Source organism: Grampus griseus, assembly GCF_964374135.1.
Source record: "Grampus griseus genome assembly, chromosome: 1".
In the NCBI taxonomy this organism is placed as follows: domain Eukaryota; kingdom Metazoa; phylum Chordata; class Mammalia; order Artiodactyla; family Delphinidae; genus Grampus; species Grampus griseus.
Window position 1 is genome coordinate 45804701 of NC_139017.1, and position 25211 is coordinate 45829911.

Here is a 25211-nt window from a genome sequence, read left to right on the forward strand (position 1 = left end):
TTCCAACCCCACATTTTGTTCACAACCTCTCATTGGGGGTTAAGCAGATCCAGCTCCTGGAGCTGAGAGAGCTGGGGGTCGGCGGAGGGCAACTCTTTTTCTCTGTTAATTGGGAGTTCCAAGGACAGAAGCCTGATTTTAAAAATGTATCTTGTAACCCTTTCCGTCCCCATCTGCAGGCCCTTGAGATCACAGTGTGGTCAGATCTGAATCACCATTTGCACTTTGAAACAGATACATACCATACCACCATGTTCTACCAAATCTGCATCAGAAGCCTTTGGTTTCATTATGTGATGAAAGGCTTTGTTTCCTCTGCAAAGGAAAGTTAGGCAGCATGATCAGAATGGGAGTTTCGGGTTGCTTTCAGACCTGGACACCCTTCTACTTTCATAATGCTAGGGGGTCTGCGGAGAAGTAAATCAGAAAAGAGCAGTGCTGGGCTTTCCTCTCTCTCCCTTTTGGCTCTGTGGAACAGACATCATGGAAGAGACTGGACTGGGTATTTGTAATCATGTGATCCCACTCAGGATCTCAGGGCATAGTCTCCAAGACTGTGCCTTCTCTTACCCGCCCCCGCCCCCACCTGGTGCCGTCATCTGCTCCTCCTGGCTCCTCTGTCTTCCAGTATCCATCTCCCCAATCCAGTCCTTGACTAGGCTGACTGCCCAGTTCAAAGTTTCTGTAATTCAGTTTACCAACAACCAGAACAACTCACGAGGAGTACACAGCTCCAGGATCAATTAGGTAGAAGAGGGTGGAGTCAGGGGAAGTCTTTTTTTCTGATAAGAGAGCAGGAGGAAGCCCCTAGAGTCTCAGCCCCAGGACTGGAGAGAAGGCACCCCAGGTGCTAGGGGAGTCCTTTGTCTTTATGATGATGGTGACAGGATCAAACTATGTGCGAAAATAGGGACAGTAACAGGAAATAACCCTCCAAATTAAAATAAATAGATCTTGTAAGAAAAATAATTAAAAGAAAGTGAATAATTACTGTCATTTATATGTCCTGCTCAGGCTTTCTGCATCATTAACACACAGCATAGTCTCTGGTAGAGTATCACTAAATGCCTCAGATTTGACATGTGCTAAATTGTACCTGATTAGCAAAATGCTCACACTTGTAAACTCAGGTCCTAACTGGTAGATTCCATCTGCAAGATTGTTCTCAGCTTAAAACTTAAAAGAAAAGCAAAAAGGAAAGGAAATGGAAAAAAAAATCAGAGGAAACTTGCCCCCTGCCCTGGACACCGGCAAGGCTGACACAAAGGGGTTAAAGTTAAGTGAAGTCGAGCTTTAAGAAGATGGGGCCTCTATATAAAGTTGAACAAGACGTCTGGGGCCCTCACAAAACCTTTTTTGGCCTCGACAGCGGCAACCCCAGCCTGCCTCCTGACGTCCTCCGCCTTTGGGACCAAGCGGGAAGCTCACGTTAGTGGCAGCCAAGGAGAGGGGTTGGCCGTGCCAGGACTAAAGAGGGAGGGGAGGGGAAAAAGCAAGTTTCGCCCACCCCACGCTCGGGCGGAGGGGCGGGAGCTGCGCGTCCGGGCCTGGCCAAGCAGCGTCTCGGGCTCTGTGCATCTCTTCGGGAGCGGCGCGGGAAGGATGCTCGTCCGTAGGGGCGCGCGCGCGGGGCGCGGGATGCCGCGGGGCTGGACCGCGCTCTGTTTGCTGAGTTTGCTGCGTGAGTATGGGCCGCGCGCCCGGCCCGGCCAACTTGGTGGCGGGGAGGGTCGACGCTCTCCCGGAGGCAGAGCGCGCACAGCCGAGTTAGGCGGAGCGAAGGGACCCCTGCCCTACCCCGTGCCCCCACGCCCACGGCTGCTCCTGGCTTGGTGGGACCGGGGCCGCTTGAACAGAGCCCAAAGGGCACTGGTGCCTCCGCTGGGAATGGGTGGGGGTGGGACGCGCCGGGAAGGCGACCACACTGTGAGCGTGAACTAGCCCAGGTGTAAATCGGAGGTCGCGCCGGAGGCTTCCCAGAGTCAATGAGGCTCTCTCGAGGTGTCTCTAAAGTAAAGCTCTTTGAAGATGCCAGTGTCCTTTCGCGTTGCCAAAGGTGCAGAGTGCAGAGTTGGAGCCAGAACCAGGAGAGAGGGGAGGAGAGAAGCAGGAAAGTTTCGTGACTGACGGTTGATTCAGAAAGCTGCGGCCTGAGCCGGTTCCTGGGAAGAGAGCGTTGGTGCCCACCGACCACTAGGACAGGAGGAGTCAGAATTGGACATTCAAGGAACCGGAGCGAAGCCAACCTGGGATGAGGCCCCAGGTCCGAGGTCCAGAGGCCCAGGAGGCAGGCTGAGTTAGGTGACATGGGGAGTTTGTGACATGGGGAGTTTGGAATGAAGAACAGTCCGTGAAAATATTCTTGCATTTAAGATCGCAAAGCTAAGTTACACTCCGTCTTCTGACACCCTCTTCTCCATGCCACTGGAGAGAAGGCACAGGGTAGATGGAGTTTGTTCTGTGCCCTGCTTTCCTCTCCCCACTGCAACCCCTCACCCTGGCACAAACTCAAACTTGTTACATTTCGGAGTTTTCTTCCCCTGCCCTTCTTCTCCAAGTTCTAAAACTAGTGGACAGATCAGCAAACTGGTGGACACTCCTTGGCTTATCCACATCCGCCCTGACTTCTTAAGCTCTTGCACTCACTTTGGTTAAAAAGAAAAATTAGTAGGCGCTCAATAAATATTTATTCCTAATTGCTTTCATTTGGGGATAACATTCTCCATCTCATCTCACTGCACTTAGAAGGATTTAAACATTGTAAGTTATTCTCCCTTTGGCTCCAGATTCTGCTTCCAGGCCTCTAGGACTCCCAATTCCCTACTCTTATTGCATCCTAAAGGCCACCCACCATGGCCCCCCAGAGTGACCTGGGCCAGCCAGCTAGGCCTCTTTGCTCTCAGTCTCCTCTGCTGTCCCCCTTTGGGTCCACCCAGTTGGAGAGAGACTCCAGGCTGGAGAAAGCTCTAAGCTAGGCTCTGGGTTGACCTGTTTGACAGCCCCAGACATGCCCTTCGGGGCAGGGAAAAAGCTGTCAGTAAGGTGTCCGTTGAAGCCCTAGAATGGGGAACTGCCCTGAGGGCTGGCTCCACCTCACAATGGGGTGAGTTGACCAGCGGCTCAGATTCCTATCACATGCTCCACTCTCCTTTGGCTTCACAGCTCATGATGACCTGGTCCTGGGCCCAGTGAGGCCCACCCTTTTCTTATTTCCTCAGCTGGCCAGTCTCAGTCTCGCCTTGGCCTGCAGCAGTGGGGACGGGGAGGGCGATTTTAACCTCTGCAAAACCTTGGGCAGATATGCTGAGAATTTCATTGTCTCTGCTTTGGGGATGAGCGGTGGGGCCTGGGTCCCTATGCTCAATCTTGCCAGCCTGCTAAGGCCAGTGTGTAGCTTTATGCATTCCCCAAGAGCTTTCTAGCGTTTGTTTTTATATAATACTAGGAGTCATTTTCTATTATACTGTGGGGTGACTGGAATGAGTGAGTGACTGTACCTTGAAATGCTAACAAAGGAGCATTGCAGAAACTCTGTGCTATTGTTACTGTGAACTTTAGGGCAGAAGAGGGTTCTGTGGTTTTCTCCTCACTGACCCTGACAAAGAGCTTTGTTCTGGGAAGGTCTTTTTTCTGTTGCTGTGAGAACTTGGCCTGGGCTTGGGTACAGCAGCCAACCAAAAGTGGACTTTCTCTGTTGTAGATGGGGTGGCTCTGGGTGGTGACCAGAGTCAGGGTGGGCGCTGAGAGGCCACCAGGTAGCACTGCCGCACCACCAGCTGGAAAGAGAAATCTTTCAGGTAATCAGGGAACCCCATTTGTCAGCCCCAGGGTATCTGTTTCCTCCAAGCCCTCCAAGGCTGTCCTTCCTTTTTCCCTAACAAGTACCACCCTTCACATTCCTCTCCTTCCTTTGGGTCCTTCGTGTCTGCTGACCCCACACCCATATCCTGTCTGGGGCTACGTGTAAGAGGGGAAAAAAGAAAAAGGAAAAGAATTTTATCAGATATTTTCCGGAGGGGAGAGGACTCCACCCTTTGACTCTCTGCCACATGGCGACCAAGAAGGAGCAGCCTTGGGACCTCTGACTAATTCCGTGGTCCCCAGTTCTCCCCCTTGTAGGGCCAGCCCAGCTGGCATAGCCTTTGCAAATGCAAATCTTCGGCAACATTCCTGTTTGACTGATAAAACGAGCCTGGGCATCTTTTTCTTATCCCTTTGGCTCCACCTCCTGGGCCTGTTCATTCACTAGTTCTCATCTCCTTCCTTCTCTGAGTCTTTGTCTCCAAAAGCTCAGGGCAAGAAGTGCCAAAGTGCAACAGATAAACTCAGGCTCAGAGTCTTACAAAAACAAATCCAAAGGAGCCACAAATTCCGCTTCTTACCATCTCACTGCCTGATTTCCTTTAGATCCTGGGCAGGAGGGCCTGGACTTACTTTCAGAGCTGGATGGTTACCCAGTTCCACCCTCAGGGTGCCTGGGCCTCCTGCTCCCACTGACTTTGCTGGATGTCACTAAATGGCCCCGAGTGTGAGGAACTGAAAATGTGAAGGTGTGGAAAAAGAATAAAACACACCCTCCAAAAGAAAATGCTTGGAGTCGCCAGGGCAGAATTTCCATATTTTTCTGGGCTTTGACTTCCCTAATGAGAACATTCTCTTCCTTCCTCAGCTAAGAAATAAAAACACAGTATCTACGATTTTTAGTCCCGAAGGCCCTAGACTTTGCTAAGGAGAAAGACGCGTGCATCTTGAGAGAATGTGATACAAATAAATAGGGATGTATACCAGGGTGTACTTCCTAGGACCTACACTCTGGAGACCACTGAAATGAATCACTTCCCTTTGGAATACAAAGGAAAAACCTCTGGCTTGATTGGGAAGTTTGCTCCTGGTTTAAGAGGAAAAATAACCCAAAGAACCCACCACTGATACCTTCTTAGCAGAGCAGCATCTCTAGGTAGCCAGCTCCATTATTTAAGAAAACGCCTTAATGAGTCTTTGGGTGAAAAAACCTAGACTCCTGCACAAACCTTTGATGTGCAGTGGCAGACAGGAGGCTGAATTGCTGAGCATGATAAAATAAAGTAGAACTTTGTATTTGATGGGCCCTAGAGACAAAAGGCTAAAGGACTCCAGAGGCCAGGAGAACATAGAGAGAGGAGGGGAGGTGCTGGGAGCAGTAGGGAACAGTAGTGAGTGGAAGGTGGAAAAGACCTGGCTGGGAAAATTCCTTATGGTGTGGCCCGGCTGTTTAGCATAGGAATGTCTAGCCTAGGATTTCAAGATTATACCTTTGTCTCTTCTGGGCTGTGCTGTAATCTCCCTCCATGATCTCAAACCTTCAGTAAACACGCACTGGCCTTGTAACACTGTTAGTGGTGCTCTGGGGTGGGGTGGGGGGAATAAAGGAATGGGTGTTTGGCAAGCCCATGGTGCAGTAGTGTAGAACGAGAACTCCTGCAGCCTGAGGACAGAGAGGCACAGAGCTGTGAGACAGGGGTCGGTGGCAATTAGGAAAATGGAGAAAGAGGTGACTGGGAGAGACGTAGCCCCCAGGGAAAGCTCAAGATATTGGGGTCCCACAGGAAGTGGATGTCGGCCAAGACATGCTATTTGAATATTAAAGGGGAGTCTCAGTACCCTGGGAACACTCAGGCCACAGACACTTTTTTATGCTCACACCTCAGTTTAGCCTCTGCAGTGTAGGAAGGCATCAGCCCAGTTCTTTGATCTAGTTCAACATGACCCAAACCCACCGAGACCCATAGCAGGGATGCTTCCTGAATGCTCCCAGGAAAGATGGGTGGCTCACTATCTCCCAGAGTAGTTCATTCTATTAAAAAAAAAAAAAATCCCATGATTATTAGCTTTTTCTGTACTGCAGTGAATTAGCCTTTATATAGCTTCTGATCATTAACTGCAATTCTATTCCTTAAACTCTCACAGAATTAATCTGATCTTTCTTCATGACAATCCTTAACAACCTTTCTCGTCTGCTCCACTAGATTATAAGCTCCTTGAGGGCAGGGATTTATTTAAATTCTAGTGACACTAACACCGAGCAGTAGAAAGGTATCTTCTCTTAGCTTGTGCTCGCACAATGCTGTTTGGTGGCGCTTCGGGAAGATAAGAATGAATGAATGAGTGAAATGAATCTTGAAGAAAGGTATTTATTCTTTCTCCCTAAATTCTTCCTTTCTATATCAAAAATCAGCAAATTTTTTCTGTAAAGGGCCAGATAGTAAATATTTTAGGCTCTGGAGTCCATATGTGGTCTCTGATGCATACTCTGTTTTGTTTTATTTTACAACACTTTAAACATGTAGAAGCCATTCTTAGCTCACTGGCCAAACAGCACACAGCCCATGGGTTGGATTTGGTCCACCAGCTATACTTGCCAACCCTTGATCCAGATGAAATAGCACTAAACCCTCAACCATATGACTTGGTTTCTAGAACTTTCCTAATTCTGGTTATCATCTCATGGGCACTCCCTTAATTAAATAAATTCCCTCTTAAAATATAGCATTGAATGGCATGGTACTACATAGAGGTGGTCAGTGTGAACACTGTTCTACATAGAGGTGGTCAGTGTGAACACTCCTGGTGCAGTTGCCATTCAACCCAAGTGCTTATTGTGAACTCAGAGGATTGTGCTCAGTGCCCTGAGTAATACAGACAAGTATGAGAGATGGTTCCAGCACTCAGGAAACCTATGATGTAACCAAGGTGACAAGACCTATACTCAGGAAACAGCATATATGATCTTGGGCCAGATAACTCATGGAGATATGTGTCTTAAGGTCTCTGAGAAGCAGGAAAAAAGGGACCTGTCCTAAAGATAACCACTGTTTCTTGAGCATTTACCAGACAGGCAACTGCTTTACACCCCCATCTCCTTTATTCCTGCGAACAAGGAGGTAGGCACTATTTTTATCTCCATTTTACAGGTGAGGTGTAGAGAGGTGAAGAAGCTTCCCAAGGCCATGCAACTAGAACTCGGTAGAGGAGCCTTTCAACAGGGTCCAATTACAGAGCCCGAGCTCTTTGTTTTGAGGCTTTCCTGTCTTCTCATCAACCATCAACGCAGGCTGTGGGCTCCCAGCAGAGGCCAGCTTGTCCCTTCTTCCTAGTACTGCATCTAAGTTACCCAGGATCTCCTCCAAGAAATTCCTCTTGGGCCAGGTGCTAGAATTTGAAAGGATGGGTAGAACGGTGCTGACTGACTGAGAGATAAGAAAACAGCACCAGCACAAACTAAAACTCAGAGGGTCTGTGAAAAACAAGACCAAATATAGGGGGAAAAAACCTTCTCCTAAAGTACAGGAATTTAGTAACTTAGTTAGCAGAACTTTCTGGATCTCTGAGGATTTGTAAACCCCCTTTAAAGACTAAAAGAATCTTTAATTTACTAATTGTAGGTAGAAATCTTTTAAAAACATATTACCTATGTTTCTGCTTTCTTAGTGTATCAGGAAAAAAAGGGCTTTAACCTTCAGACTCAGTTGTATCATGAAAATAATTCGGTTATGGTGCAACTCAGTGGCATCATTAATGCCTACGAAGGTGTATATTTTCATTTACTCCTACCATAAATGGTTCCAGACTAGCGTGGTTTTTGATACTCATGTCTGTTTTTCATTTATTGCTGCTTATTCATTTTCAACTGTTGCTTCTCCTTATTGTTTGCTTCTCTTTCTAATTTTTAGCTTTAGCTAGGATATCAGATAAACAAGTTTGTTAGAATTGTGTGTAAAACAAGAATAATTGCCTCTGAAATAAGTACCTGTAAGTTAAATGCATGACTTTTACAACATGAATTTTGTGACATCTATTTGGCTTCTTGGAATCCTCATTTTGCTAACTTCCTGATACCTTGTCCCCTTTTGTCCCAAGTTCATGGGTTGAGATCAAGTAGGGTAGGTAGGGGCAAATAGGGTACTTAGGGAGACGCAGTTAATAAAGATGGAGTGAGAAGTAAACAACAGAAGATAGCCTTTCATTCAAATTTAAATTGTAGTATAATGCTCTGTTGGGTTGGGGGTAAGGGCTGTTCTTCCAGTCTAGAGTGGAATGGGGTGGAGGTTTCATCGCTTGTCTCTTGGACCTGGCTGGTAGGCTGCTATGACTTCCATACAGAGTTGGGGATAAGAAGCTCAGATAAAGAAAGATCAGTATTGGATGGTTTAATGCCATGGGTGTGGGGGGCAATATAGGATAAGAACAAATCTGTGGTCAGTCTTGATTCTTATAAATGTCATTCCTCCAAGACCCATCTCTTCATGGGAGCACGAGAAAGGGAGCCCTAGAGACTGTGAGAACAAGAGACTCCAGTCTCTACTGACAGCCTCTGTGCTGCAGTGTAGGTCAGGATGGGCCCCCAGGGTTCTGCCAAGGTGTCCCCTTGCCCTACACCAGCTCATATGTACCCCATTGCTCAGCCTTGCCTTTCTGCCTTCCCTTTTTGTCCTGTTTCTCTAGGGTCTCAGAGGCTTCCCCACTCACCCTGGGCTCAGCACATAAATCTGAGATTGGGGTTCCCTTTCCATTTGCAGACGGATCCTGAAACCTGTTCCTCAGTTCTTGGCTGCGGGATGGGTGGGAGGGGGCAGCCGCAGCCGGGAGCCTGACCCTAGTGGCTCAGTAGCTGGCCTGGGTCCAGGATTGCTTCACTCATCTGGAACAGGCACGTCTGTCCTCAGAGCTAGCAGCAGGTCTCTCTTCACATCTGGAAAAGTTCAAAACTGTTTGTCTGGGTGAAGGAGGCCCTGGGGGAGGGGGTTCAAAAGCATGACATCACCTCAGCCAGGCCCAGCTTTCTCTGGGGAGAGAAGAGGGCTGGGCCAGGTTGGGCCAGATGGGATTCCCAAGAATTGATGTATTGGTGGGAAGAAGAAAAAAGGGTGGGCAGGAAGAGTGATGTCAAGGGGGAGTTCCGGTGGTGCCTTGGAATATGGTACCTTGAGAGGATGGTCCTTCAATTCAGTGTCCAAATGTTCCCACCACCTGCCCCCTGAACTGAACTCATACCTTAGGGTCAGATTGCTGAGAGGGACTTATTTATGGACAAAAGAAGACTGGATCTGCTTCCCCACCTATTTTATTTTGATAAATCCACTCCCCCCTCCCCGCTACTGCCCCCTATCCCAGCCAGAGAGGAGCCCATACTTTTCTCTCCAAAATATGGAAGATGCATCCTGATCTTTGGCAGTTTGGATCCCCTGACCCTCTTGCTACTTCTACTCAAGAGTCAGCTAAACCTCAGTGGCCCCATTGCTCCTTGCCCTGCCTGAATGATGGCCTTCCTTCTTGGCCAAAACTTTTCTCTCTAAAATGGAGATAGTAATATCACTTGTTCCTCCTGCACACTTGCCCTATAATTTTGAGATATGAGTTTTGTACTCACCATGAGTATCAACCTACCTGCAGCAGGCTGGGAAGAGAGGCAGATGAGGGAGAGTGAGACTTGCCACCACCTTTAGGGGAGACTTTTGGCCTCAGGTTCATTGCCTTGAAACTAATGCCTAACATCCGCCTTGATGCTGAGGAAAAGAAGAGGTGTCATTTTGCACTGCTATTTACCCGGAAACTTCTGTAAAATACAGGCCTAGGTTTCAATCAGTAAAGTTAGAGACAAGCTTTAGGGTGGCCTGGGACCCTCAGGTGCCTTTCCTTGAGGATGCTACTGCCGGGTATGAGCTCTGAATACCAAGTCTACCCCTAATACTTACAGGGCTCAAGCTAAGAATACAATGGAGGCCCACATATTATAGGTTTTAAATACTTCAAAGTTATAAATCAGGCCAACCATATGGTAAATAAAATATCGTCTATCCTCTTACCTTGAAAAACTTACCTTCATGGCCACCTGGAAGGCCAGATTTGAATTTAGGACTCTCAGAGCCTTGGAATTCAATGCCACAATGTGGCTTAGCAGGAAGAGGTGGTCCTTGGCCCTTGCCTACCCTCTTCTCTTCTTCTTGCTCATGGCTCTGGTCCATACTGTAAGGAATCTTGCATGCAGGCAAGGGACACCCCACCTACAAGGTGGGGTTAGATCTTAAGCTCTAACCCTTCTCCCTGCAAACAGCCACCCATTGGCCACCCTTGGGCCTTGGAGGCACACACCCTGGTGCTGCAGTTCACCCTTGGAAGGAGGGACTGGGAGAACAGACCCATGCAGGTCCTTAAGTGAGCAAAGAGCCATTTGGGCAAGAAGTTCTAGGACTTCTGGTCCCAACACATGATCTAGAAGAGAGGGTACACCTCTGTTGGCCCCATGGACTCCTCGTAGCTTGGGGACGGGGAGGGCAGGAAGAGGAACAGAGTGTAGGCTCTGAAGTGCAGGGTCCAGACAGGTAGCTTCTCCTTTCTGGGTCTAAGGATGGCACTGCTGGGTACCACAGGAAACATGGAAGGGTAAGAACCTGCAGGAAAATTTTCAGAGAATAACTAGTTCCAGGAACATTATACTATAGCAATTTAACATTTGTTATCTCATTGATTTTCCCAATAACCCCTCACTTTAAAAATTAGTAAACTGAGACACACACACATTAAATTACAGAGTTATTGACAGAGCCAGGACTAAGCTCTCTGTTCCCAGGACATTTGTTGAGGAACCAAGCCTTATGCTCTCTAGTCCATCAGCTAGATTCCTAGGTCGGAGCTTCCCGAAAGAAATCTTGTGGTTGCTAGCTGCAGTTCCTCAATAAAAGGAAAGAATGAAAGGATTTGGGGAATGGGGGAATCTAGGGAGGATAGAAGATTTTTAAAGGATTACATAGAAATGGTGTCAATCTAGTGATTATTCCAAGAGTTAATACATTGGCTGAAGAGAAGGATACATTAAAAAGGAAATAGAGGCACATCTTTTCCCACATTTTAGATCTCGGCAATACTTATTCAGGTGTAATTTGAAATTTTAATATTTTACTTAGCATGTTATGAGCATTGCCTCATATTCTTATGCTGCTATAGTTTTTGCATTTTTTTATTTGCAATGATTATTGTATGTTAAGTGCATATAACATCTATCCTATTGTAATTCATTTAGTTGCTTGCAACTTTTCCCTTCTATAAATAATACTATACTAGATGTTTGGTGCACGCAAACTTTTCCTTCTCTCTTTCCTTAGGAAAAATCTAGTGAGAAATTAGTCACATGTCCAGGAGGATGTCCTTGTTCTGCTCTGTTGCCAGGGGTGGCAGGGGATGTTCTAGATGGATTCTACCTAAAGTCAAGAAATTGAATCAGGTGATGCCATGAGGCTCCAGGATGATTTGAGTTCTGATATTTCTTCTTTGTTTCTCTATAGCCTCTGGGTTCACAAATACAGAGAACTTGACTACTACTGCCACAAAGACATCTACCCCAGGAATATCTTCAACTGTCCCTACAACTATACCCAACCAGGAAAGCACAATATCAAGTACTTTTGGAAACATCAGCCTCTACACTGTCTCTCAGGACAGCAATGGGAACACAGCAGCCATCTCAGGTAAAGAGTGTTCGTCTCGGGCCCCAGAAGGATGCTGCTGGCACTAGGGTAAAGCATTAGGTTATTTGCAAATACCCCCACCCTCTAGTTCCCACCACAGATGGAAACATACAAGCCCCTTTTAATAGTGGCTTGAGTATCGTGCTTAGGGTACCCTGAGGTAAGCGCTAGACAGTTCTTCCTGTAGTGACAGCTTTCTCAACACCCTGGCAGCTGATCCTGATTCATAATGCTCCTTGCACCCTTTGAGTTCAGCTTAGTGATAAAATAAAAATCTGATGAGGACTCTGTAGAGATCTCTGAGCTCTTCTAAGTGCACAGACTGTGTACAGGTTCAAACTGGGGGTCTTTGACATCTCTAGGGTGGACCAGTTTCCAGTTCAGTTTCAGAGTCCTGAGGGCATCTCTAATACATTCTATGATTATAGCTATGGTTCCAACAGCTGGCTGGAAATGAGTTGGTAAGGGTTAAGACATGAAGTAACTCTTAACTCCCCAAATTCCCTTTTCTGGGTTGAAGTCCGTGCCTGTGTCAATGAACTGAGATGTGTTTGTGTGTGTGTGTGTGTGTGTGTGTGTGTGTGTGTGTTTATGCCAATGCGCATATATTCACACTTCTGTTTTGGTCAATTCCAGAGCCTACAGTCAATTTCACATCTACCTCTGGGATCACCCCAGTCCCTGGAACCATGAACTCTTCTGTCCAGTCACAGACCTCTTTAGCCACCACAGTGTCTTCTACCACCATCAACTTTACAACTTCAGAGATGACCTTGCAGCCCAGCATGTTACCTGGAAATATCTCAGATTCCCCATACAATAGTACCAGCCCTGTGACATCTCCCACTAACCCCTATACATCATTTTCTCCTATCCCAAGTACCATCAAGGTGGGTGAATCAGGCCAAAAATGACAAATTGCCCCCTCACTTCATATGTATGCAAGCTCTCTCTTCCCCTTAACCTCTGCTTATCCCAACCAATGAATTTGGGTCGTATAGGAGTTAGCGTGAAAAATGTGCAGCATAAATATTGCTGGAAGGGATAGAAAAGGGAGGAGAGGGGTAGTGTTGGGTAGCAAGGCTGATCTGTGCCGTGGGTACTATATTTCTAGGAAGTAGAGAGTAAAGAGGATTCTCAGAAATCCATCTAATTCTCTGTGGTTCTTTCCAGTACCTCTTGGTCCAATCTTTGACTAGGGTACCACTCGCCTTTGGGCATATTTGGAAACCATCTTCTACTTAATGGCGCTGCTTTTCCCAAAATGTTTAGGGCAAATACCATTTCCTCTATGCAAGAGGGTTTGGTGGTATGCCAGGAGAAGAGAGGCAGTGAGGAACTAGGCAGAACAGGGGTGTTGAGCTCAACCTGCCTTTCTCAGCCTTTGGGCCTGTGGCTATCAACAGCTTTCAGCAGGAAGAGTAGAAAATGTGAGGGCATGGAGCCTGGGGGCAGGCATGGGGGATCTGCCTGGTTTCTGTTTTTAAAGGAGCCAGAATAGAAATCTGGAGAGTTCTAAGGGACCAGGAGGAAAATGAGTGTCACCAGGATCTGCCTGGCCACCTCATTACCTGTTTCGCTGCAAGTGTGTAATTCACTGGAGGGAAAACAGCTCAAAGGGGAAAAGATCCTCCCCTCTTCCATTTCTGCGCCATCCAAGCAAATGTTTACCAAGGTCACAAATAGCTACTTGTCTGCAAGCCCAGGCTAGTAACAAAAGTTTTGATTATCTGATGAGTTAGGAAGTGAGGTAAAAGAAGAATATGACATAAATTCCTAGTCTCCTAACAAAATGTTTAAATTCCCTTTCTTTAAAGCCTCTTTAAAGAGTATCTCACAGAAATCAAACCAGAAAAGAGGTGGGGAAGAAATGCCGGGCAAAGATACTGGCTTATTTACTTTTTTTTTTTTTTTAAATACAGGGAGAAATAAAATGTTCCAGAGTCAAAGAAGTGAAATTGACCCAAGGTATCTGCCTGGAGCTAAATGAGACCTCCAGCTGTGTAAGTCAAAACCCCCACCTCCATCCCCAATTCCTTACCCCTCCCTCTCTTCCCAAAATTCCTTCTGAATGTCCTGAAGGCAAGTCTTGGACTGAGGGACTTGGGAGAGGGTGGGGGAGTTTAACATGGACAGGCTACTTTGAATACTGAGCTCTGGATTTAAGGAGTGAGAGGCCCCATCTGGTGGACAAAGAAGGCAAAGACAATTTTATTTAAATTTACTTTTTTCCCTCCTCTATTGTACATTATATATATATATATATATATATATATATATATATATATATTCAGATTTAAGTTTGCTTTTATGTTAAGAAATTCTTCATGAAATATAAACTAGTCACCTAAAATATCAATTTATTTATTATTATTTTCATATAACTCTTTAATATACAAAGAATTTTTTTGCTGTAAACGCTGCATTCTCCATATAACCATTTCCCCTATAATTATTATTATTCCTCTCCTTTATTGATTGGAATGCTTCCTTTAGTTTGTATTAAGTTTTTATATGTCCTAGGGCATGTTCTTCAGAGAGATTTTATATGTTTAGTTTGTCTTTTTTGGGGGCCTGTTTTAAATTTTTTAATTATTATACTTTTATATTATGGCACTTTTAATATCCAGTCAAGCAGGTCTTTGCTTATTACACTATAAAAATGAAAGGCATTTTTCATCTATTCTTTTAGAAAAGCTATAGCAACACCTATTCAAGATTCAAAAAAAACACAAAACCATTAAAATTTTAATTGGAACTGCTCTAAAATCCCTCTATTTTTTTCTGGTTTTCTTTGGTATTGTTGAGTATCTTCTTTTTTTAGTTTTTAAAATGTTTTTTCCTTAGGTTTTATGGATTTCTTAAGGTTTATTTATAATATAGATTTTTCCATGATATATTCCAATTGATTTTTCTGGTATATTGGAAAGTTCGTTGAGTTTTTAATATTTATCTTGGGTCTAGTCATTTTCTTTAACTTGTTTATTAATTCCAGGAGCTTTTTAGCTGATTATTTTTCATTTTTAACATAAGCTATTGTGTTATTTCTCATAATATGTTGCTTTTCTCCTTTTTAGTAGTTATGCCTCTTCTTTCAGTTTCATGTCTTATTGCATTGGTAAACTGTACAGCATGGTGTTAATTTTTAATGATGATAGCAGACCTCCTTGCTTTGTTTCAGTAAATCCAATTTCCTGACAGTAACAATTTCCTGGATGAAGGATAAGATGACAGGAAGAGTGGTATTTACTCATAGAAAAAAAAAACGTTTTCTTACAAGGTGGGAATCCATTTAAGGGAACCATATATATGATGTGTGACGTGCATAGATTGGAAAGAGCCTGAGCAAATACTGTAGTCTGTAGAGGGCATTAAGTTACTTATTTTGTCCACTCTGACTATCGGTATCTTATTCATGATTATCAGTTGGGTCATTGTGACTCACAGCTCTTTTAAAATAATACCTAAGAAAATTATTTAACTTACAATTTTAAAAAACACCACAAATTTTGAAGACATAGGTTCACACAATGGAATAACTAAGTGCAATCTGCAAAATAGTTAAGCATGAATATACAACGTACAAGTAACATTCTGTGTGTTTCTGACGCTGATTTTCAGCTCTAGTCATTTAAAAAAAAATTTTTGCCCAACACTTTGCTAATTATAGCCAAGAAAAATGACCATCTTCTCTCTCTCTTTTTGTATCATCTTGGTTGAGCACTTATTTTCTTGTGCATCACAGCGGTCTGTGCCAGAATGCTAATTCCTTGTACGAACGATTTAGAGCTAACTGCAGAGGATTCATTCTAAATGTCTGTCCACTGCTCTTCAAAGTTCACATTTAACGAGGGTCATTGTACAAGACAAGTGCCAGAAACTTACTGCTACTCCAGAAATAACTTCTCTTTCTGTGCTGCAGTCTGTTTCTCTCTGAGGTCTTTACTGTCTACTCTATTCTGTGCCACAGCTAAGGTCTGCACTCTACTCAGTTTGGAGAGGATCTGCAAGTAGGGATGTGAAAAGATAGCAATTCCTCCAATATCCTAAAGAAGGCTTCTGCACTGCCCATGATGAATCAACTCTATGGCAGCACCTGTGTAGTGCTATTGTTTTCCTTTTCCTTCCACCACCGTCGATACCCCTGTCTTCCTAAGGGTTCCTCTTCCCCAGCCCCCAAGCAGCATTGCCTCCCAAGGTAATTTTCCTCAGTCAGCAGTCCTTGTTCCAGAATTTGGGGCCACAGCTCCTGATTGTGTCCCAGATTCCTTTTCCTTGAGTCCTACTGCATGCTTGTCTGATAATCAATCTGTTCCAAAGTGGTGTAGTGTCTCCTAATTTTCCTTAGGTTGCATTTGTACCTTTGGTGTCAGAGAGCCTTACCACAGCGGTTCTAATCAAGGGAAACTCAGGCCTAATGAGAAGCATGAAAGACATGGGTTCCTCTAACATCACATCCTTGAGTACTTATGTAATGTTCTTATGCTCTTCCATCTAGTATATTCCCATAACAGAAGTATGCATGCATTGTTCTCAGCTATCCAGACACTCATTTTGCACTGGTACATAGTGAGTATCCTACCTGTTAGCTCTTGCAATGGGGATTATTTAGGCCTGTCTTCTGTACATGCATTCTGTAGACATTTCTATCCCAACTACTCTCCTTTTGCTCCTCATACTTCACCTCTAGGCAGAAATCACCTATTTCAGCCACAGGGAGGGAAGGCAATCCCACTCTCCTGTCAAGCACCTGTTACCACATCTCAGAATCTTCATTAGCAGAACGCGCCACCCTATGTCTGACTTTCATTCTCTCCGCTGCAATATCAGGTTAATTTAGTTTTTGTGGTTGTGGTTTCCCACATAATTTCCAAAACGTGAGATTACTTTATTCTCTTATGCTATAGCTATTGGTCCAGGGGAATCTACCAAAGAATCATTTTAATGGTGGTAAAATACACATAATATAAAAATTTACCATTTTAAGTGTACAGTTCAGTAGTGTTAAGTACATTCACATTGTTGTACAATCAATCTTCAGAACTCTTTTCATCTTCCAGAACTGAAACTCTCCACCCATTAAACAGCTCCCCATTCCCCCCCTGCTCCCAGCCCCTGGAAACCATGATTCTACTTTCTGTCTCTATGAATTTGACTACTCTAGGTACCTCATATGAGTAAAGTCATATAGTATTTATCTTTTTGTGACTGCCTTATATCACTTAGCCTAATGTCCTCAAGGTTCATCCATGTTGTAGCATGTGTCAGAATTTTCTTCTTTTTTAAGGCTGAGTAATATTCCATTGTATGTTCATACCCCATTTTGTTTATCCATTCATTCACCTATGGACACCTGGGTTGCTTCCACCTTTTGGCTATTGTTAATAATGCTGCTATGAACATGTCTGTTCAAATATCTCTTCAACACTCTTATTTCATTTCTTTTGGGTATATACCCAGAAATGGAATTGCTGAATCATATGGTAGCTCTATTTTTAAAATTTGAGGAATCGCCATACCGTTTTCCACAATAGCTACACCATTTTATATTCCCAGCAACAGGGCACAAGAGTTCCAGTTTCTCCACATGCTCACCAATATTTGTTATTTTCTGCTTTTGTGATAGTAGCCATCTTAATGGGCATGACGTGTGTTTGATTGGCATTTCCTAACGATTAATGATGTTGAGCATCCTTTCGTGTGCTCACTAACCATTTGTATATCTTCTTTGGAGAAATCTCTATTCAAGTCCTTTGCCCTCCAGTTTGTTTTTCAGAACTACCTTTCTTCAGAAACACATATGTTTATATGCAGAAGTTGTATTTTCTCCGCTAGCTCACATCACCCTTGTTCTGTCACATTTGCTTCATTGGAGGCAGGTTGCCTCCAGCCTCCAGATAATATCCCCAGCCCTCGCTTTCCTTGCCCTCTGCCCCAACACTAAAGGTCAGTTTCCATACAGAAAAAATAACTTACAGACGGAGGACTGATGAAGACAGTGTGTCTTCTGGAAAGAGCCTGAGATCTGGGACAGCCTAACTTTTGGTCAGCTGCCCACTTGTGTGACTTTTAACAGGTCCTTTAATTACTCCAGTCTCTATATGAAAATAGGTGTTTTAGCTGCATTGTCAAACTCACACCACAGTCAATACATTTATTGAAAGAGAGGGTGGGAGGGACAGAGAGAGGCGATTTAGCCTAGAATCTTAACATTGGGAAATATCTTAACGTTCGTTTAGAAAAATACCTGTCCCTCTCTCTCCCAACTCCCATACTTAATATGCTTCTTTAACATGTTAAGAGTCTTTGCAAAGTTTGAGAATGCTACTCTAGAAAGGTTAGGTGGTTTTATTATGATTATTATTTTTACAAAGTAACATGTGCAAGCAGATGTAGTTAGGGGTCCACCAATCTGATTCTCATGAGCAAAATGGTGAGGCTGTGGCTTCCTCCTGCCTACTCTCCCATGATGTCTGCCCACAGCCTCCCTTGGGGGAGGATGTTTATTTCAAGCATCCGGAGGAGCATTGTGCTTTGTTCAGGATCCACCTGCTCCTCTCCAGGCCCAAACACAATTCACTGATGCTGTTGGATTGCAGAGTGGGAGGGAGGCTGGGCACTCAATTCCCTTGAATTGAGTCCAAGAAACTAAACAAGGGGTGGAGGAACCCTGTGTAGAAGCCAAACCACTTGGGATGTTAAGACGAACAACAATTCACTGAGTTCTTATTTGTTTGGTGTTATGCTCCGTGCAGTCTGGGTTCAAAATTATGTAATGTACACTCACTCCGCCCACTAAGAAGTCTTCTAGTCTAGTCACAGAGAAATGACAGTAGCGGTAAGGCAGAATGTGATTAAACATCGACGTGTGGACAGTATAGTCTACGAGGTATTGCTCTTATTAATAGTAATAGTAACAGCTGCCATTTATCCAGTGCCGATTCGGTTCCAGGCACCTTGCCAGGCACTCTTCATACAGCAGCTCGTCAGTCACCACCCCACTGAGTCTTCAGCTGAGGAGCCTGACACTCAGATGAGTTGCATGACTTGCAAAGAATCTAATTAATAGCAGAACAGGGGCTGATACCCAGTCTAAGGGAAGATAGGACTGGCTTCCCTGAGTAGGTGAGTTGGAATTGAGTCTTGAAGGATGGGAATCCAAGGGGGAAAGCCATGTTCTTCATGGCAACCAGGGTTGTGAAGGTCGCAGGCTCACACACTCCTGGGCTTCCTTGTGGTGCTACCCCCACTCCCAAGGCCCTTCCCTGCCAGCTTCTCCTGCATACATGCTACCCATTCTTCAGGATGTTTCTGATAACCCCAAACCAGATGTATGCTCACCTTCCTTTGAATGTCCATAGCAGTTGTCTGTGCCTTTCTTAGGGTTCTTACCATGTAACTAGCTCTGTTGCCTCTTAGTCTCTTTGTGCCTCAGTTTCCTCATCTATAAAATGGGGAGAATAATAGTATCCATCTCGTAGGGTTGTGTGAGGCCTAAATGAGTCACCATGCATAAAGCACTTAAAATAGGGCCTGAGACATAGGAAGCATCGTTTATCTTCATGGCCGTGCATATACAGTGAGAGCTCTGATCACGTGGAATTCATTGCCACACCGGTACCCCCCCCGCCCCCCTACCTGACACACGCGCAGAGGATTTCACACAGTGTCTCATATTCGGGTCGTGGTCACTGTCAGAACAGCTGAATCTGGTTGAGGACTCAGCAGACTGAGGAGGTGCCGCCTTGTTCGGCTTGTTTAGATTATGCAGGAGCCCTGTCCCTCTGCCTCTCTCAGGAACAAGACACATGTCAACCAGAGACACTTCAGAAGCCCAGAATCATCCAGGCAGGAGTTTCCCTCCACCTCATCCAGAAGGCGCGGTGCTGGGGAGGGTGAGGTGCTCACGGAGAGGCAAGGCAAGGCTCTCCAAAGGGACACGAGCCCAGAAAGGAAGAAGACGGCTGATCACATCAAATGTGGAGCCCAGACTCCCCACAGCAAATGCTGTTGTGAAGAGCCTCTATCCAAGGACTTCCTTGGACACCTGCATCGTCTATCCTTTTCCTGAGGGGGAAGCAGCCGTGGCCTGAGAATTCATTTCTCTGTAACCTTGGCTCTTGGGGAACTTCTGAGGCTACCGTTGGATTCTTCTCTCTGTGATCTGGAGGTTAGGTAGCCCTGCTCTCTGGCCTCCCCAAAGCCTCGATTTCCAGCTGGCAGGAGAAAGCTGGATGTGAGGCCAATGTTTTTTTTGTGTGTGTTTTCTTGCGGTACGCGGGCCTCTCACTGTTGTGGCCTCTCCCGTTGCGGAGCACAGGCTCCGGACGCGCAGGCTCAGCGGCCATGGCTCACGGGCGCACCCGCTCCGCGGCATGTGGGATCTTCCCGGACCGGGGCACGAACCTGCGTCCCCTGCATCGGCAGGCGGACTCTCAACCCCTGCGCCACCAGCGAAGCCCCGTGAGGCCAATCTTGACCTTGTCTTGTGCAGGAGCAAAGGAGCCTGGGTTTTCCTGCCTCGGGCCATAGCAGTAGGAAAATACCCAGGCTGCTTTCCAAGCTGGGAGGGCCCTCTGGCCTTGCCCTGAGGAACAGTCTTGCTCCACAAACAGGAAGCTTTCTTCTCCACGGAGGCTCAGTTCTGATGCCCCTCACACGCCCCAGCAGTTTTCCCCTAACAGGAAAGCTGTCAGAGCCGTTCAGGCATTTCCTCCCCTGCCATCTGCCATCTGGACGGAGGAGAAAGTCTTGGTTTTGATTCCTTTTCTGTGCTGGGGAGGCCACTCCCTTTGGAGGCTATTGAAATAAATCCTGGAGGTCTGAGCACAGGGTGCTGGAGGGGCACAGTCAGTGATTCCAATTCATCCCTTTTCTGGGACTCAACTATTGAAGAATAATCAAGAGTTTGTCTTCTGAGTCTGAGTGCCTGAGTCCTATGTCGGCAACCTGGAGCAATCTGTCGCCCTCATGTAAAACTGGGTTCCATGTTTCTAGTGGGAAAGGGGAATGGAAGACTAGACAAGAACACCACTTGAGGTTGAGCCATGCTCTTTGGGAGACCCCTTGGAGAGTAAGAGGGAAGGGACCGAGGATCCTGTTGCGTCTATAGTCATAAATTTGTTCTCTATTCCTCACCTCCCTTAGCTTTTCCTTCAATATTTGGGGCTATTGTAACCTTGAAACAGAGGATTTTCTCTTCATTAGTATTGCATTATTAATATTTTCTGTTTTTGGTAATTTCTTCTGAATTTAATTTGAATAGTATATGTTTACATGGGCAATCCTTCAGCAAAATGATGTTTCCTAAATTCATCCTCGGGCATCTTACAGTGCCACCTAAGACCACCTTTTGGTTCTGGAAGATTTTGGACTTTTTATCTTATTATGTTTTTGCACATAAGAAGTTTGCGAGATTTTTTTCTTCAGTTGGAATTTTAGAAAAAAAGGATTCTTCTTGTTTTGAGGGTAGCAGTGTGACTTTAATCAGAATTATTGCCTGAGACTCCAGATGCAGTTCAGAGTATACTAGTAACCTCCTCTCCTTCTCACCGTTTCTCCCTGTCATCCCAGGAGGAGTTTAAGAAGGACAATGGAGAGGAACTGACCCGAGTCCTGTGTGGGAAGCAGCAGGGTGAGGCCAGGGCCGGGGTGTGCTCCTTGCTCCTGGCCCAGTCTGAGGTGAGGCCTCACTGCCTGCTGCTGGTCTTGGCCAACAGAACAGGTAAGGGGCACATCTGTCTTGAAGTCTAGGGAGGAAGAGGGGTTCCTCTAGGGAGGAAGAGGGGTTCCTGAGGTTAGAGGATCCTGGGTAGAAATCAGGCCTCTTCACTCAGAGAGCACAGATGCTAGGGAGCAGGGCTATGCTGACTTTGGGAAAGACCCCCCTGAGATGGACCCTCACCATCAGAGCATCTTCTAGAATAGTACAGGATGAGCTGTTCCAGCTTCTAGATCCAGCAACCTCTGTTTCTAATTCTAGAACTTTCCAGCAAGCTCCAACTTCTGAAAAAGCACCAGTCTGACCTGAAAGAGGTAAGCTCTGTGAGATGAGGGGTCTCAGGGGAATTCACTGGAGCAGGGGAGAAAGTAATTATCTTCTCCAGACCTGCCCTTCCTTCCTACCTCTCCACCCTTCTCCAATAGTCCTTTTCCCTTCTATGTTTGAAACAGAATGTTACAGTGCAGCTTAATTAAGAGATTCCGGTCTTAAGTCCTGTTTAGAAAATCCCTGAGGTCCGTGTCTTCTTGGGTTTATTCCCTGTTGAGCCACACACAGGGTCTAGCATGGTCTGGGCTCCTTGTCTAGAACCCATGTTCCACAAATGACAGGCTCTCTTTTTTGTCTCTTCTCTTCAAGCTGGGCATCCAAGACTTCACTGAACAAGACGTCGGGAGCCACCAGAGCTATTCCCGAAAGACCTTGATTGCACTGGTCACCTCGGGGATCCTGCTGGCTGTCTTGGGCACCGCGGGCTATTTCCTGATGAACCGCCGCAGTTGGAGCCCCACAGGAGAAAGGCTGGTCAGTTCTAGGGTCCAGGGCAAAGAAAATGGGAAACTAGGTCTCCTGGGGAGGTCCATGAATGCCATGGAGGGGGAGGAGAAATACCAGAAAAGGCACTTCTGTGCCCTCACAAGGGAATATGCGTGTATTCACATTACTGTATCCATGGACAAGTCAAAACAATGTATAGCAGATTGGGGAGGGGACACTAACTGGGGCCCTGGTCCCTGTGGTAGCAGATGGTTCGTGTCATCTATTTATTATTTTCCCTGGGATAGTTTAGCTGGATACAAACCAGAACAGGCTGCTAAATCAGCCACTTATTTGCAAGCATGTTAAAAGCCCACGGGCACCAAGTGGCTCACAAGGGGACACATGGAGGGAAAATCTACTCTTGACGTGTTCCGGATGAGAGAGGACAAGGCCAGGGTTTGACTTTTGGCCTCTGGCCCTTTACCTTCTCTGGGGAGGTTATTGCACCCTGGGGACTGCCTAGTTTCTGGCGGGAGCTGGCTCTTGAACTGCCGTGGCACGGTGTGGTGCCTCTCCTCTGTCCTTTCTCCTCTAGGAGCTGGAACCCTGATCGCTCTTCAGGAAGAAAGGAGTCTGCACATGCAGCTGCAACCTCCATCTTCCCCTCCCACTCCCTTCCTCTTCCTCCCACCCCCCCTTCCTGCTGCCCTGCTTACGAGATAATGCTCCTTTATTTATACACCATCTAGGGCGAAGACCCTTATTACACGGAGAACGGTGGAGGCCAGGGCTATAGCTCAGGCCCTGGGGCCTCCCCCGAGGCTCAGGGAAAGGCCAGTGTGAATCAAGGGGCTCAGGAGAACGGCACCGGCCAGGCCACCTCCAGAAACGGCCATTCAGCGAGACAACACGTGGTGGCTGATACCGAACTGTGACAGGGGGCGAGTGGGCGGGGCGAGACTGGGCAAAGTCTGGGGAAGGAGCCCCTCCCTGCACCTGAGCACGTGCTGTCTCCCTGCTGGGGGAGCCTCCCTTATCCTCCACCCTTTCCCACTGCACACCCCGTCGGAGGCCGTTCCTGGGACCCTGCCCTGTTCCAGGCCAAGGGGTTCTCACCACCTTGGGGAGAGACAGGTAGCTCCTGCCCTTTCCACATTCAGCTCCCTGCACCCAGCCTCTGGGCTGCTCTGCGTAAAGGTGTGATAGGGAAAGCCAAGGTGCAGAGAAACTCCTTGGGGGGGGTTGAGGGCTTGCAGCTTCCACACAGGGGCCCCTTCCCTCCCCATCCTCTCTGCCTCATTATAGGAACTCCCAGGGGAAAGCACAGGCTTTTCTGGGTTGTCATTTCCTCCCAGGAGACTTTGCCTTTTACTCTTTCTTCGTTATATTTTCTTTCTCTACTTTAGGGAAACCAAAGCAACCCCTTTCACCTGCTCCTTTGTAATGATATAGCCAGAAAATCATGTTGTCTTAAACCATCTCCCTCATTCCCCCTCTAAGGCACTGTGGATTCTGTCACCAGCTCCCCTCTTGCTCTCCAAGTTCCCTGAGCTCCACAGGCCCTGCCCGCCCCCACCTCCAAGTTTTAGAACAATGTCCTGTGTCTGTGTGTTTGGGGTACGTGCACACACATGGACACAAATGGGTGAGGGCACATAGCTTGGCCCTTATCTCTGCGGGGCCACGCAGAGCTTCTGCTTGGGCTGCTGCTTCTCCCTGTGGCTCAGAGTGGACAGGACCGTGGGACCAGATCTCTGAGCTGTGCCTCTTGACCTGTGTGCTTCTGAGGAAGACTCGTGCACGGAGGCTAGGTTCTGACCTTAACCTCTGTCTCAACGGCTTCCTCCCTCCTCTCCCTGACTCCTGGGTTGAGCTGTGGCCTCAGCCTCCCAGCAGACTCCTTTCTGTCTCTGCCTTCCCAACCCTTAATCCTTTTACTGCTCTGCAACCCATGTGGTCAGGGCCCCAGCACGTCTTCAGAGGACCCTCACCACAAGCCACCTTTTCTGTGAGTGACCCAGGTCCTGTTTTTGTTTCTGTTTTATTCCAGAGGGGTGAAAAGGGATCCTGGTTTCAATGACGGTTGGAAATAGAACTTTCCAGAGCTAGGAAGATGGGGTGGATTTTTTTTTTTCCTGAATAAAAAATGGTGTGTGTAAATACTGTAATTAAAGTGATACTGAAACATATCTGTTCTGTGGTTCTGTCCCAGCCGGGTGTGCCTGAAGACCAGAGCAGCGGTTTCCCCATGAGACCTGGCCAGACTACGCAGGGACCCGGTAGGGAGGGGCTAGCCAGGGAAGAGGTGGGACCAGCTCAGGGGACACAGGTACCAACCAGGATGCTGCTTTTTGTCTAAGCCTACTAACTACTCCCCTCTCTGGGGGGGAGACAGGGATGCCCTCAGGGAAGCTGATGTTTCTAGTCGCAGAAAGAAAAGCAGGCAGAATGCAGCGGGGTCTTCAGATTGGAGGGTGCTGAGGACTTAGGAGCTGTACCCTTCATGAACACCTTTCTGAAATAGAGGCACATTTTGGTCACCATGTGTAAAAGATGCCAAACAAAGAGAAGGAGCCCGGGCCTGTGCACCCTCTATTATAGTCACACCATCCCCATCCCCAGCTGGGGGCAGAACAGTGAAGGAGAGTATGGGAACTTCTCTCTAGAGATCTGGCTGCCAACTCCTGGAGGGGATGCTTTCCACCTCTGCCTTAAGACAGCAGCCTAACTGCAAAACCATCTGTAAGCCCCCCTACCCCCAGCGCCCAGACACCCCACCCCCAGCCCCTACCATAGGAAGTGGGGGAGGGAGAGCTGTTGGACAATCAGAAGCTTCAGGAAACGCTCCTAAGTGTGTCAACAGTGGTGGCAGCAGTTGGGGCCAAACAAAGGATCCTTCGATTCTTATCTGGCCAAAGCCAGACCTTTTCCCTCAGCAGCCCTACCCCCATTTCCCCCTTTCTTTTCTCCAACTGTTCTAACCAGAGGTTCCTCCCCAGGACTCAGGGGAGGCAAAGGGAGGAAATCTTGAGGTTTCCCTAGAAGGTGATGGCTGGGGGTTGGTCAAAGGGAAGATGGTAATCAGAAAGAGAAGTCAGGTTGGCCTCTGTCTGGTCACACATCCGGCCGTGAGAGGGACGGGAGGAGAGTCTGGCCAGGTCAGGCTGGTGGTACAGGGTACAGACTCCCAGGAAACAAGGGAGGAGGAGAAAAGGCAGCTGGGTCTTTGA

At 46.7% G+C, this 25211-nt stretch overlaps 1 protein-coding gene across 2 annotated transcripts; it reads left to right on the top strand.

The window, feature by feature from the left end:
- Positions 1 to 1550: 1550 nt before the first annotated feature.
- On the top strand, positions 1551 to 24166 carry CD34 (CD34 molecule). 2 transcript variants are annotated; one of them, XM_082664193.1, is made up of 8 exons: positions 1551 to 1681; positions 11319 to 11501; positions 12138 to 12391; positions 13424 to 13504; positions 21075 to 21225; positions 21484 to 21536; positions 21862 to 22026; positions 22731 to 24166. In XM_082664193.1, exons 1-8 carry the CDS (start codon positions 1603 to 1605, stop codon positions 22914 to 22916), a joined length of 1152 nt encoding a protein of 383 aa, XP_082520319.1. In that variant the 5' UTR covers positions 1551 to 1602; the 3' UTR covers positions 22917 to 24166. The 2 variants fall into 2 exon arrangements, with proteins under 2 accessions (XP_082520319.1, XP_082520320.1); XM_082664194.1 differs by lacking the exon at positions 22731 to 24166 and adding an exon at positions 22577 to 22720.
- The last annotated feature ends 1045 nt before the right edge of the window (positions 24167 to 25211 follow it).

Coding starts and splice junctions, on each gene's coding strand:
- CD34 (XM_082664193.1), top strand. CDS start 1,603: ATGCTCGTCCGTAGGGGCGCGCGCGCGGGGCGCGGGATGCCGCGGGGC. Junction 1,682..11,318: donor CTGTTTGCTGAGTTTGCTGC/GTGAGTATGGGC, acceptor GTTTCTCTATAG/CCTCTGGGTTCACAAATACA. Junction 21,226..21,483: donor GGTCTTGGCCAACAGAACAG/GTAAGGGGCACA, acceptor TTCTAATTCTAG/AACTTTCCAGCAAGCTCCAA.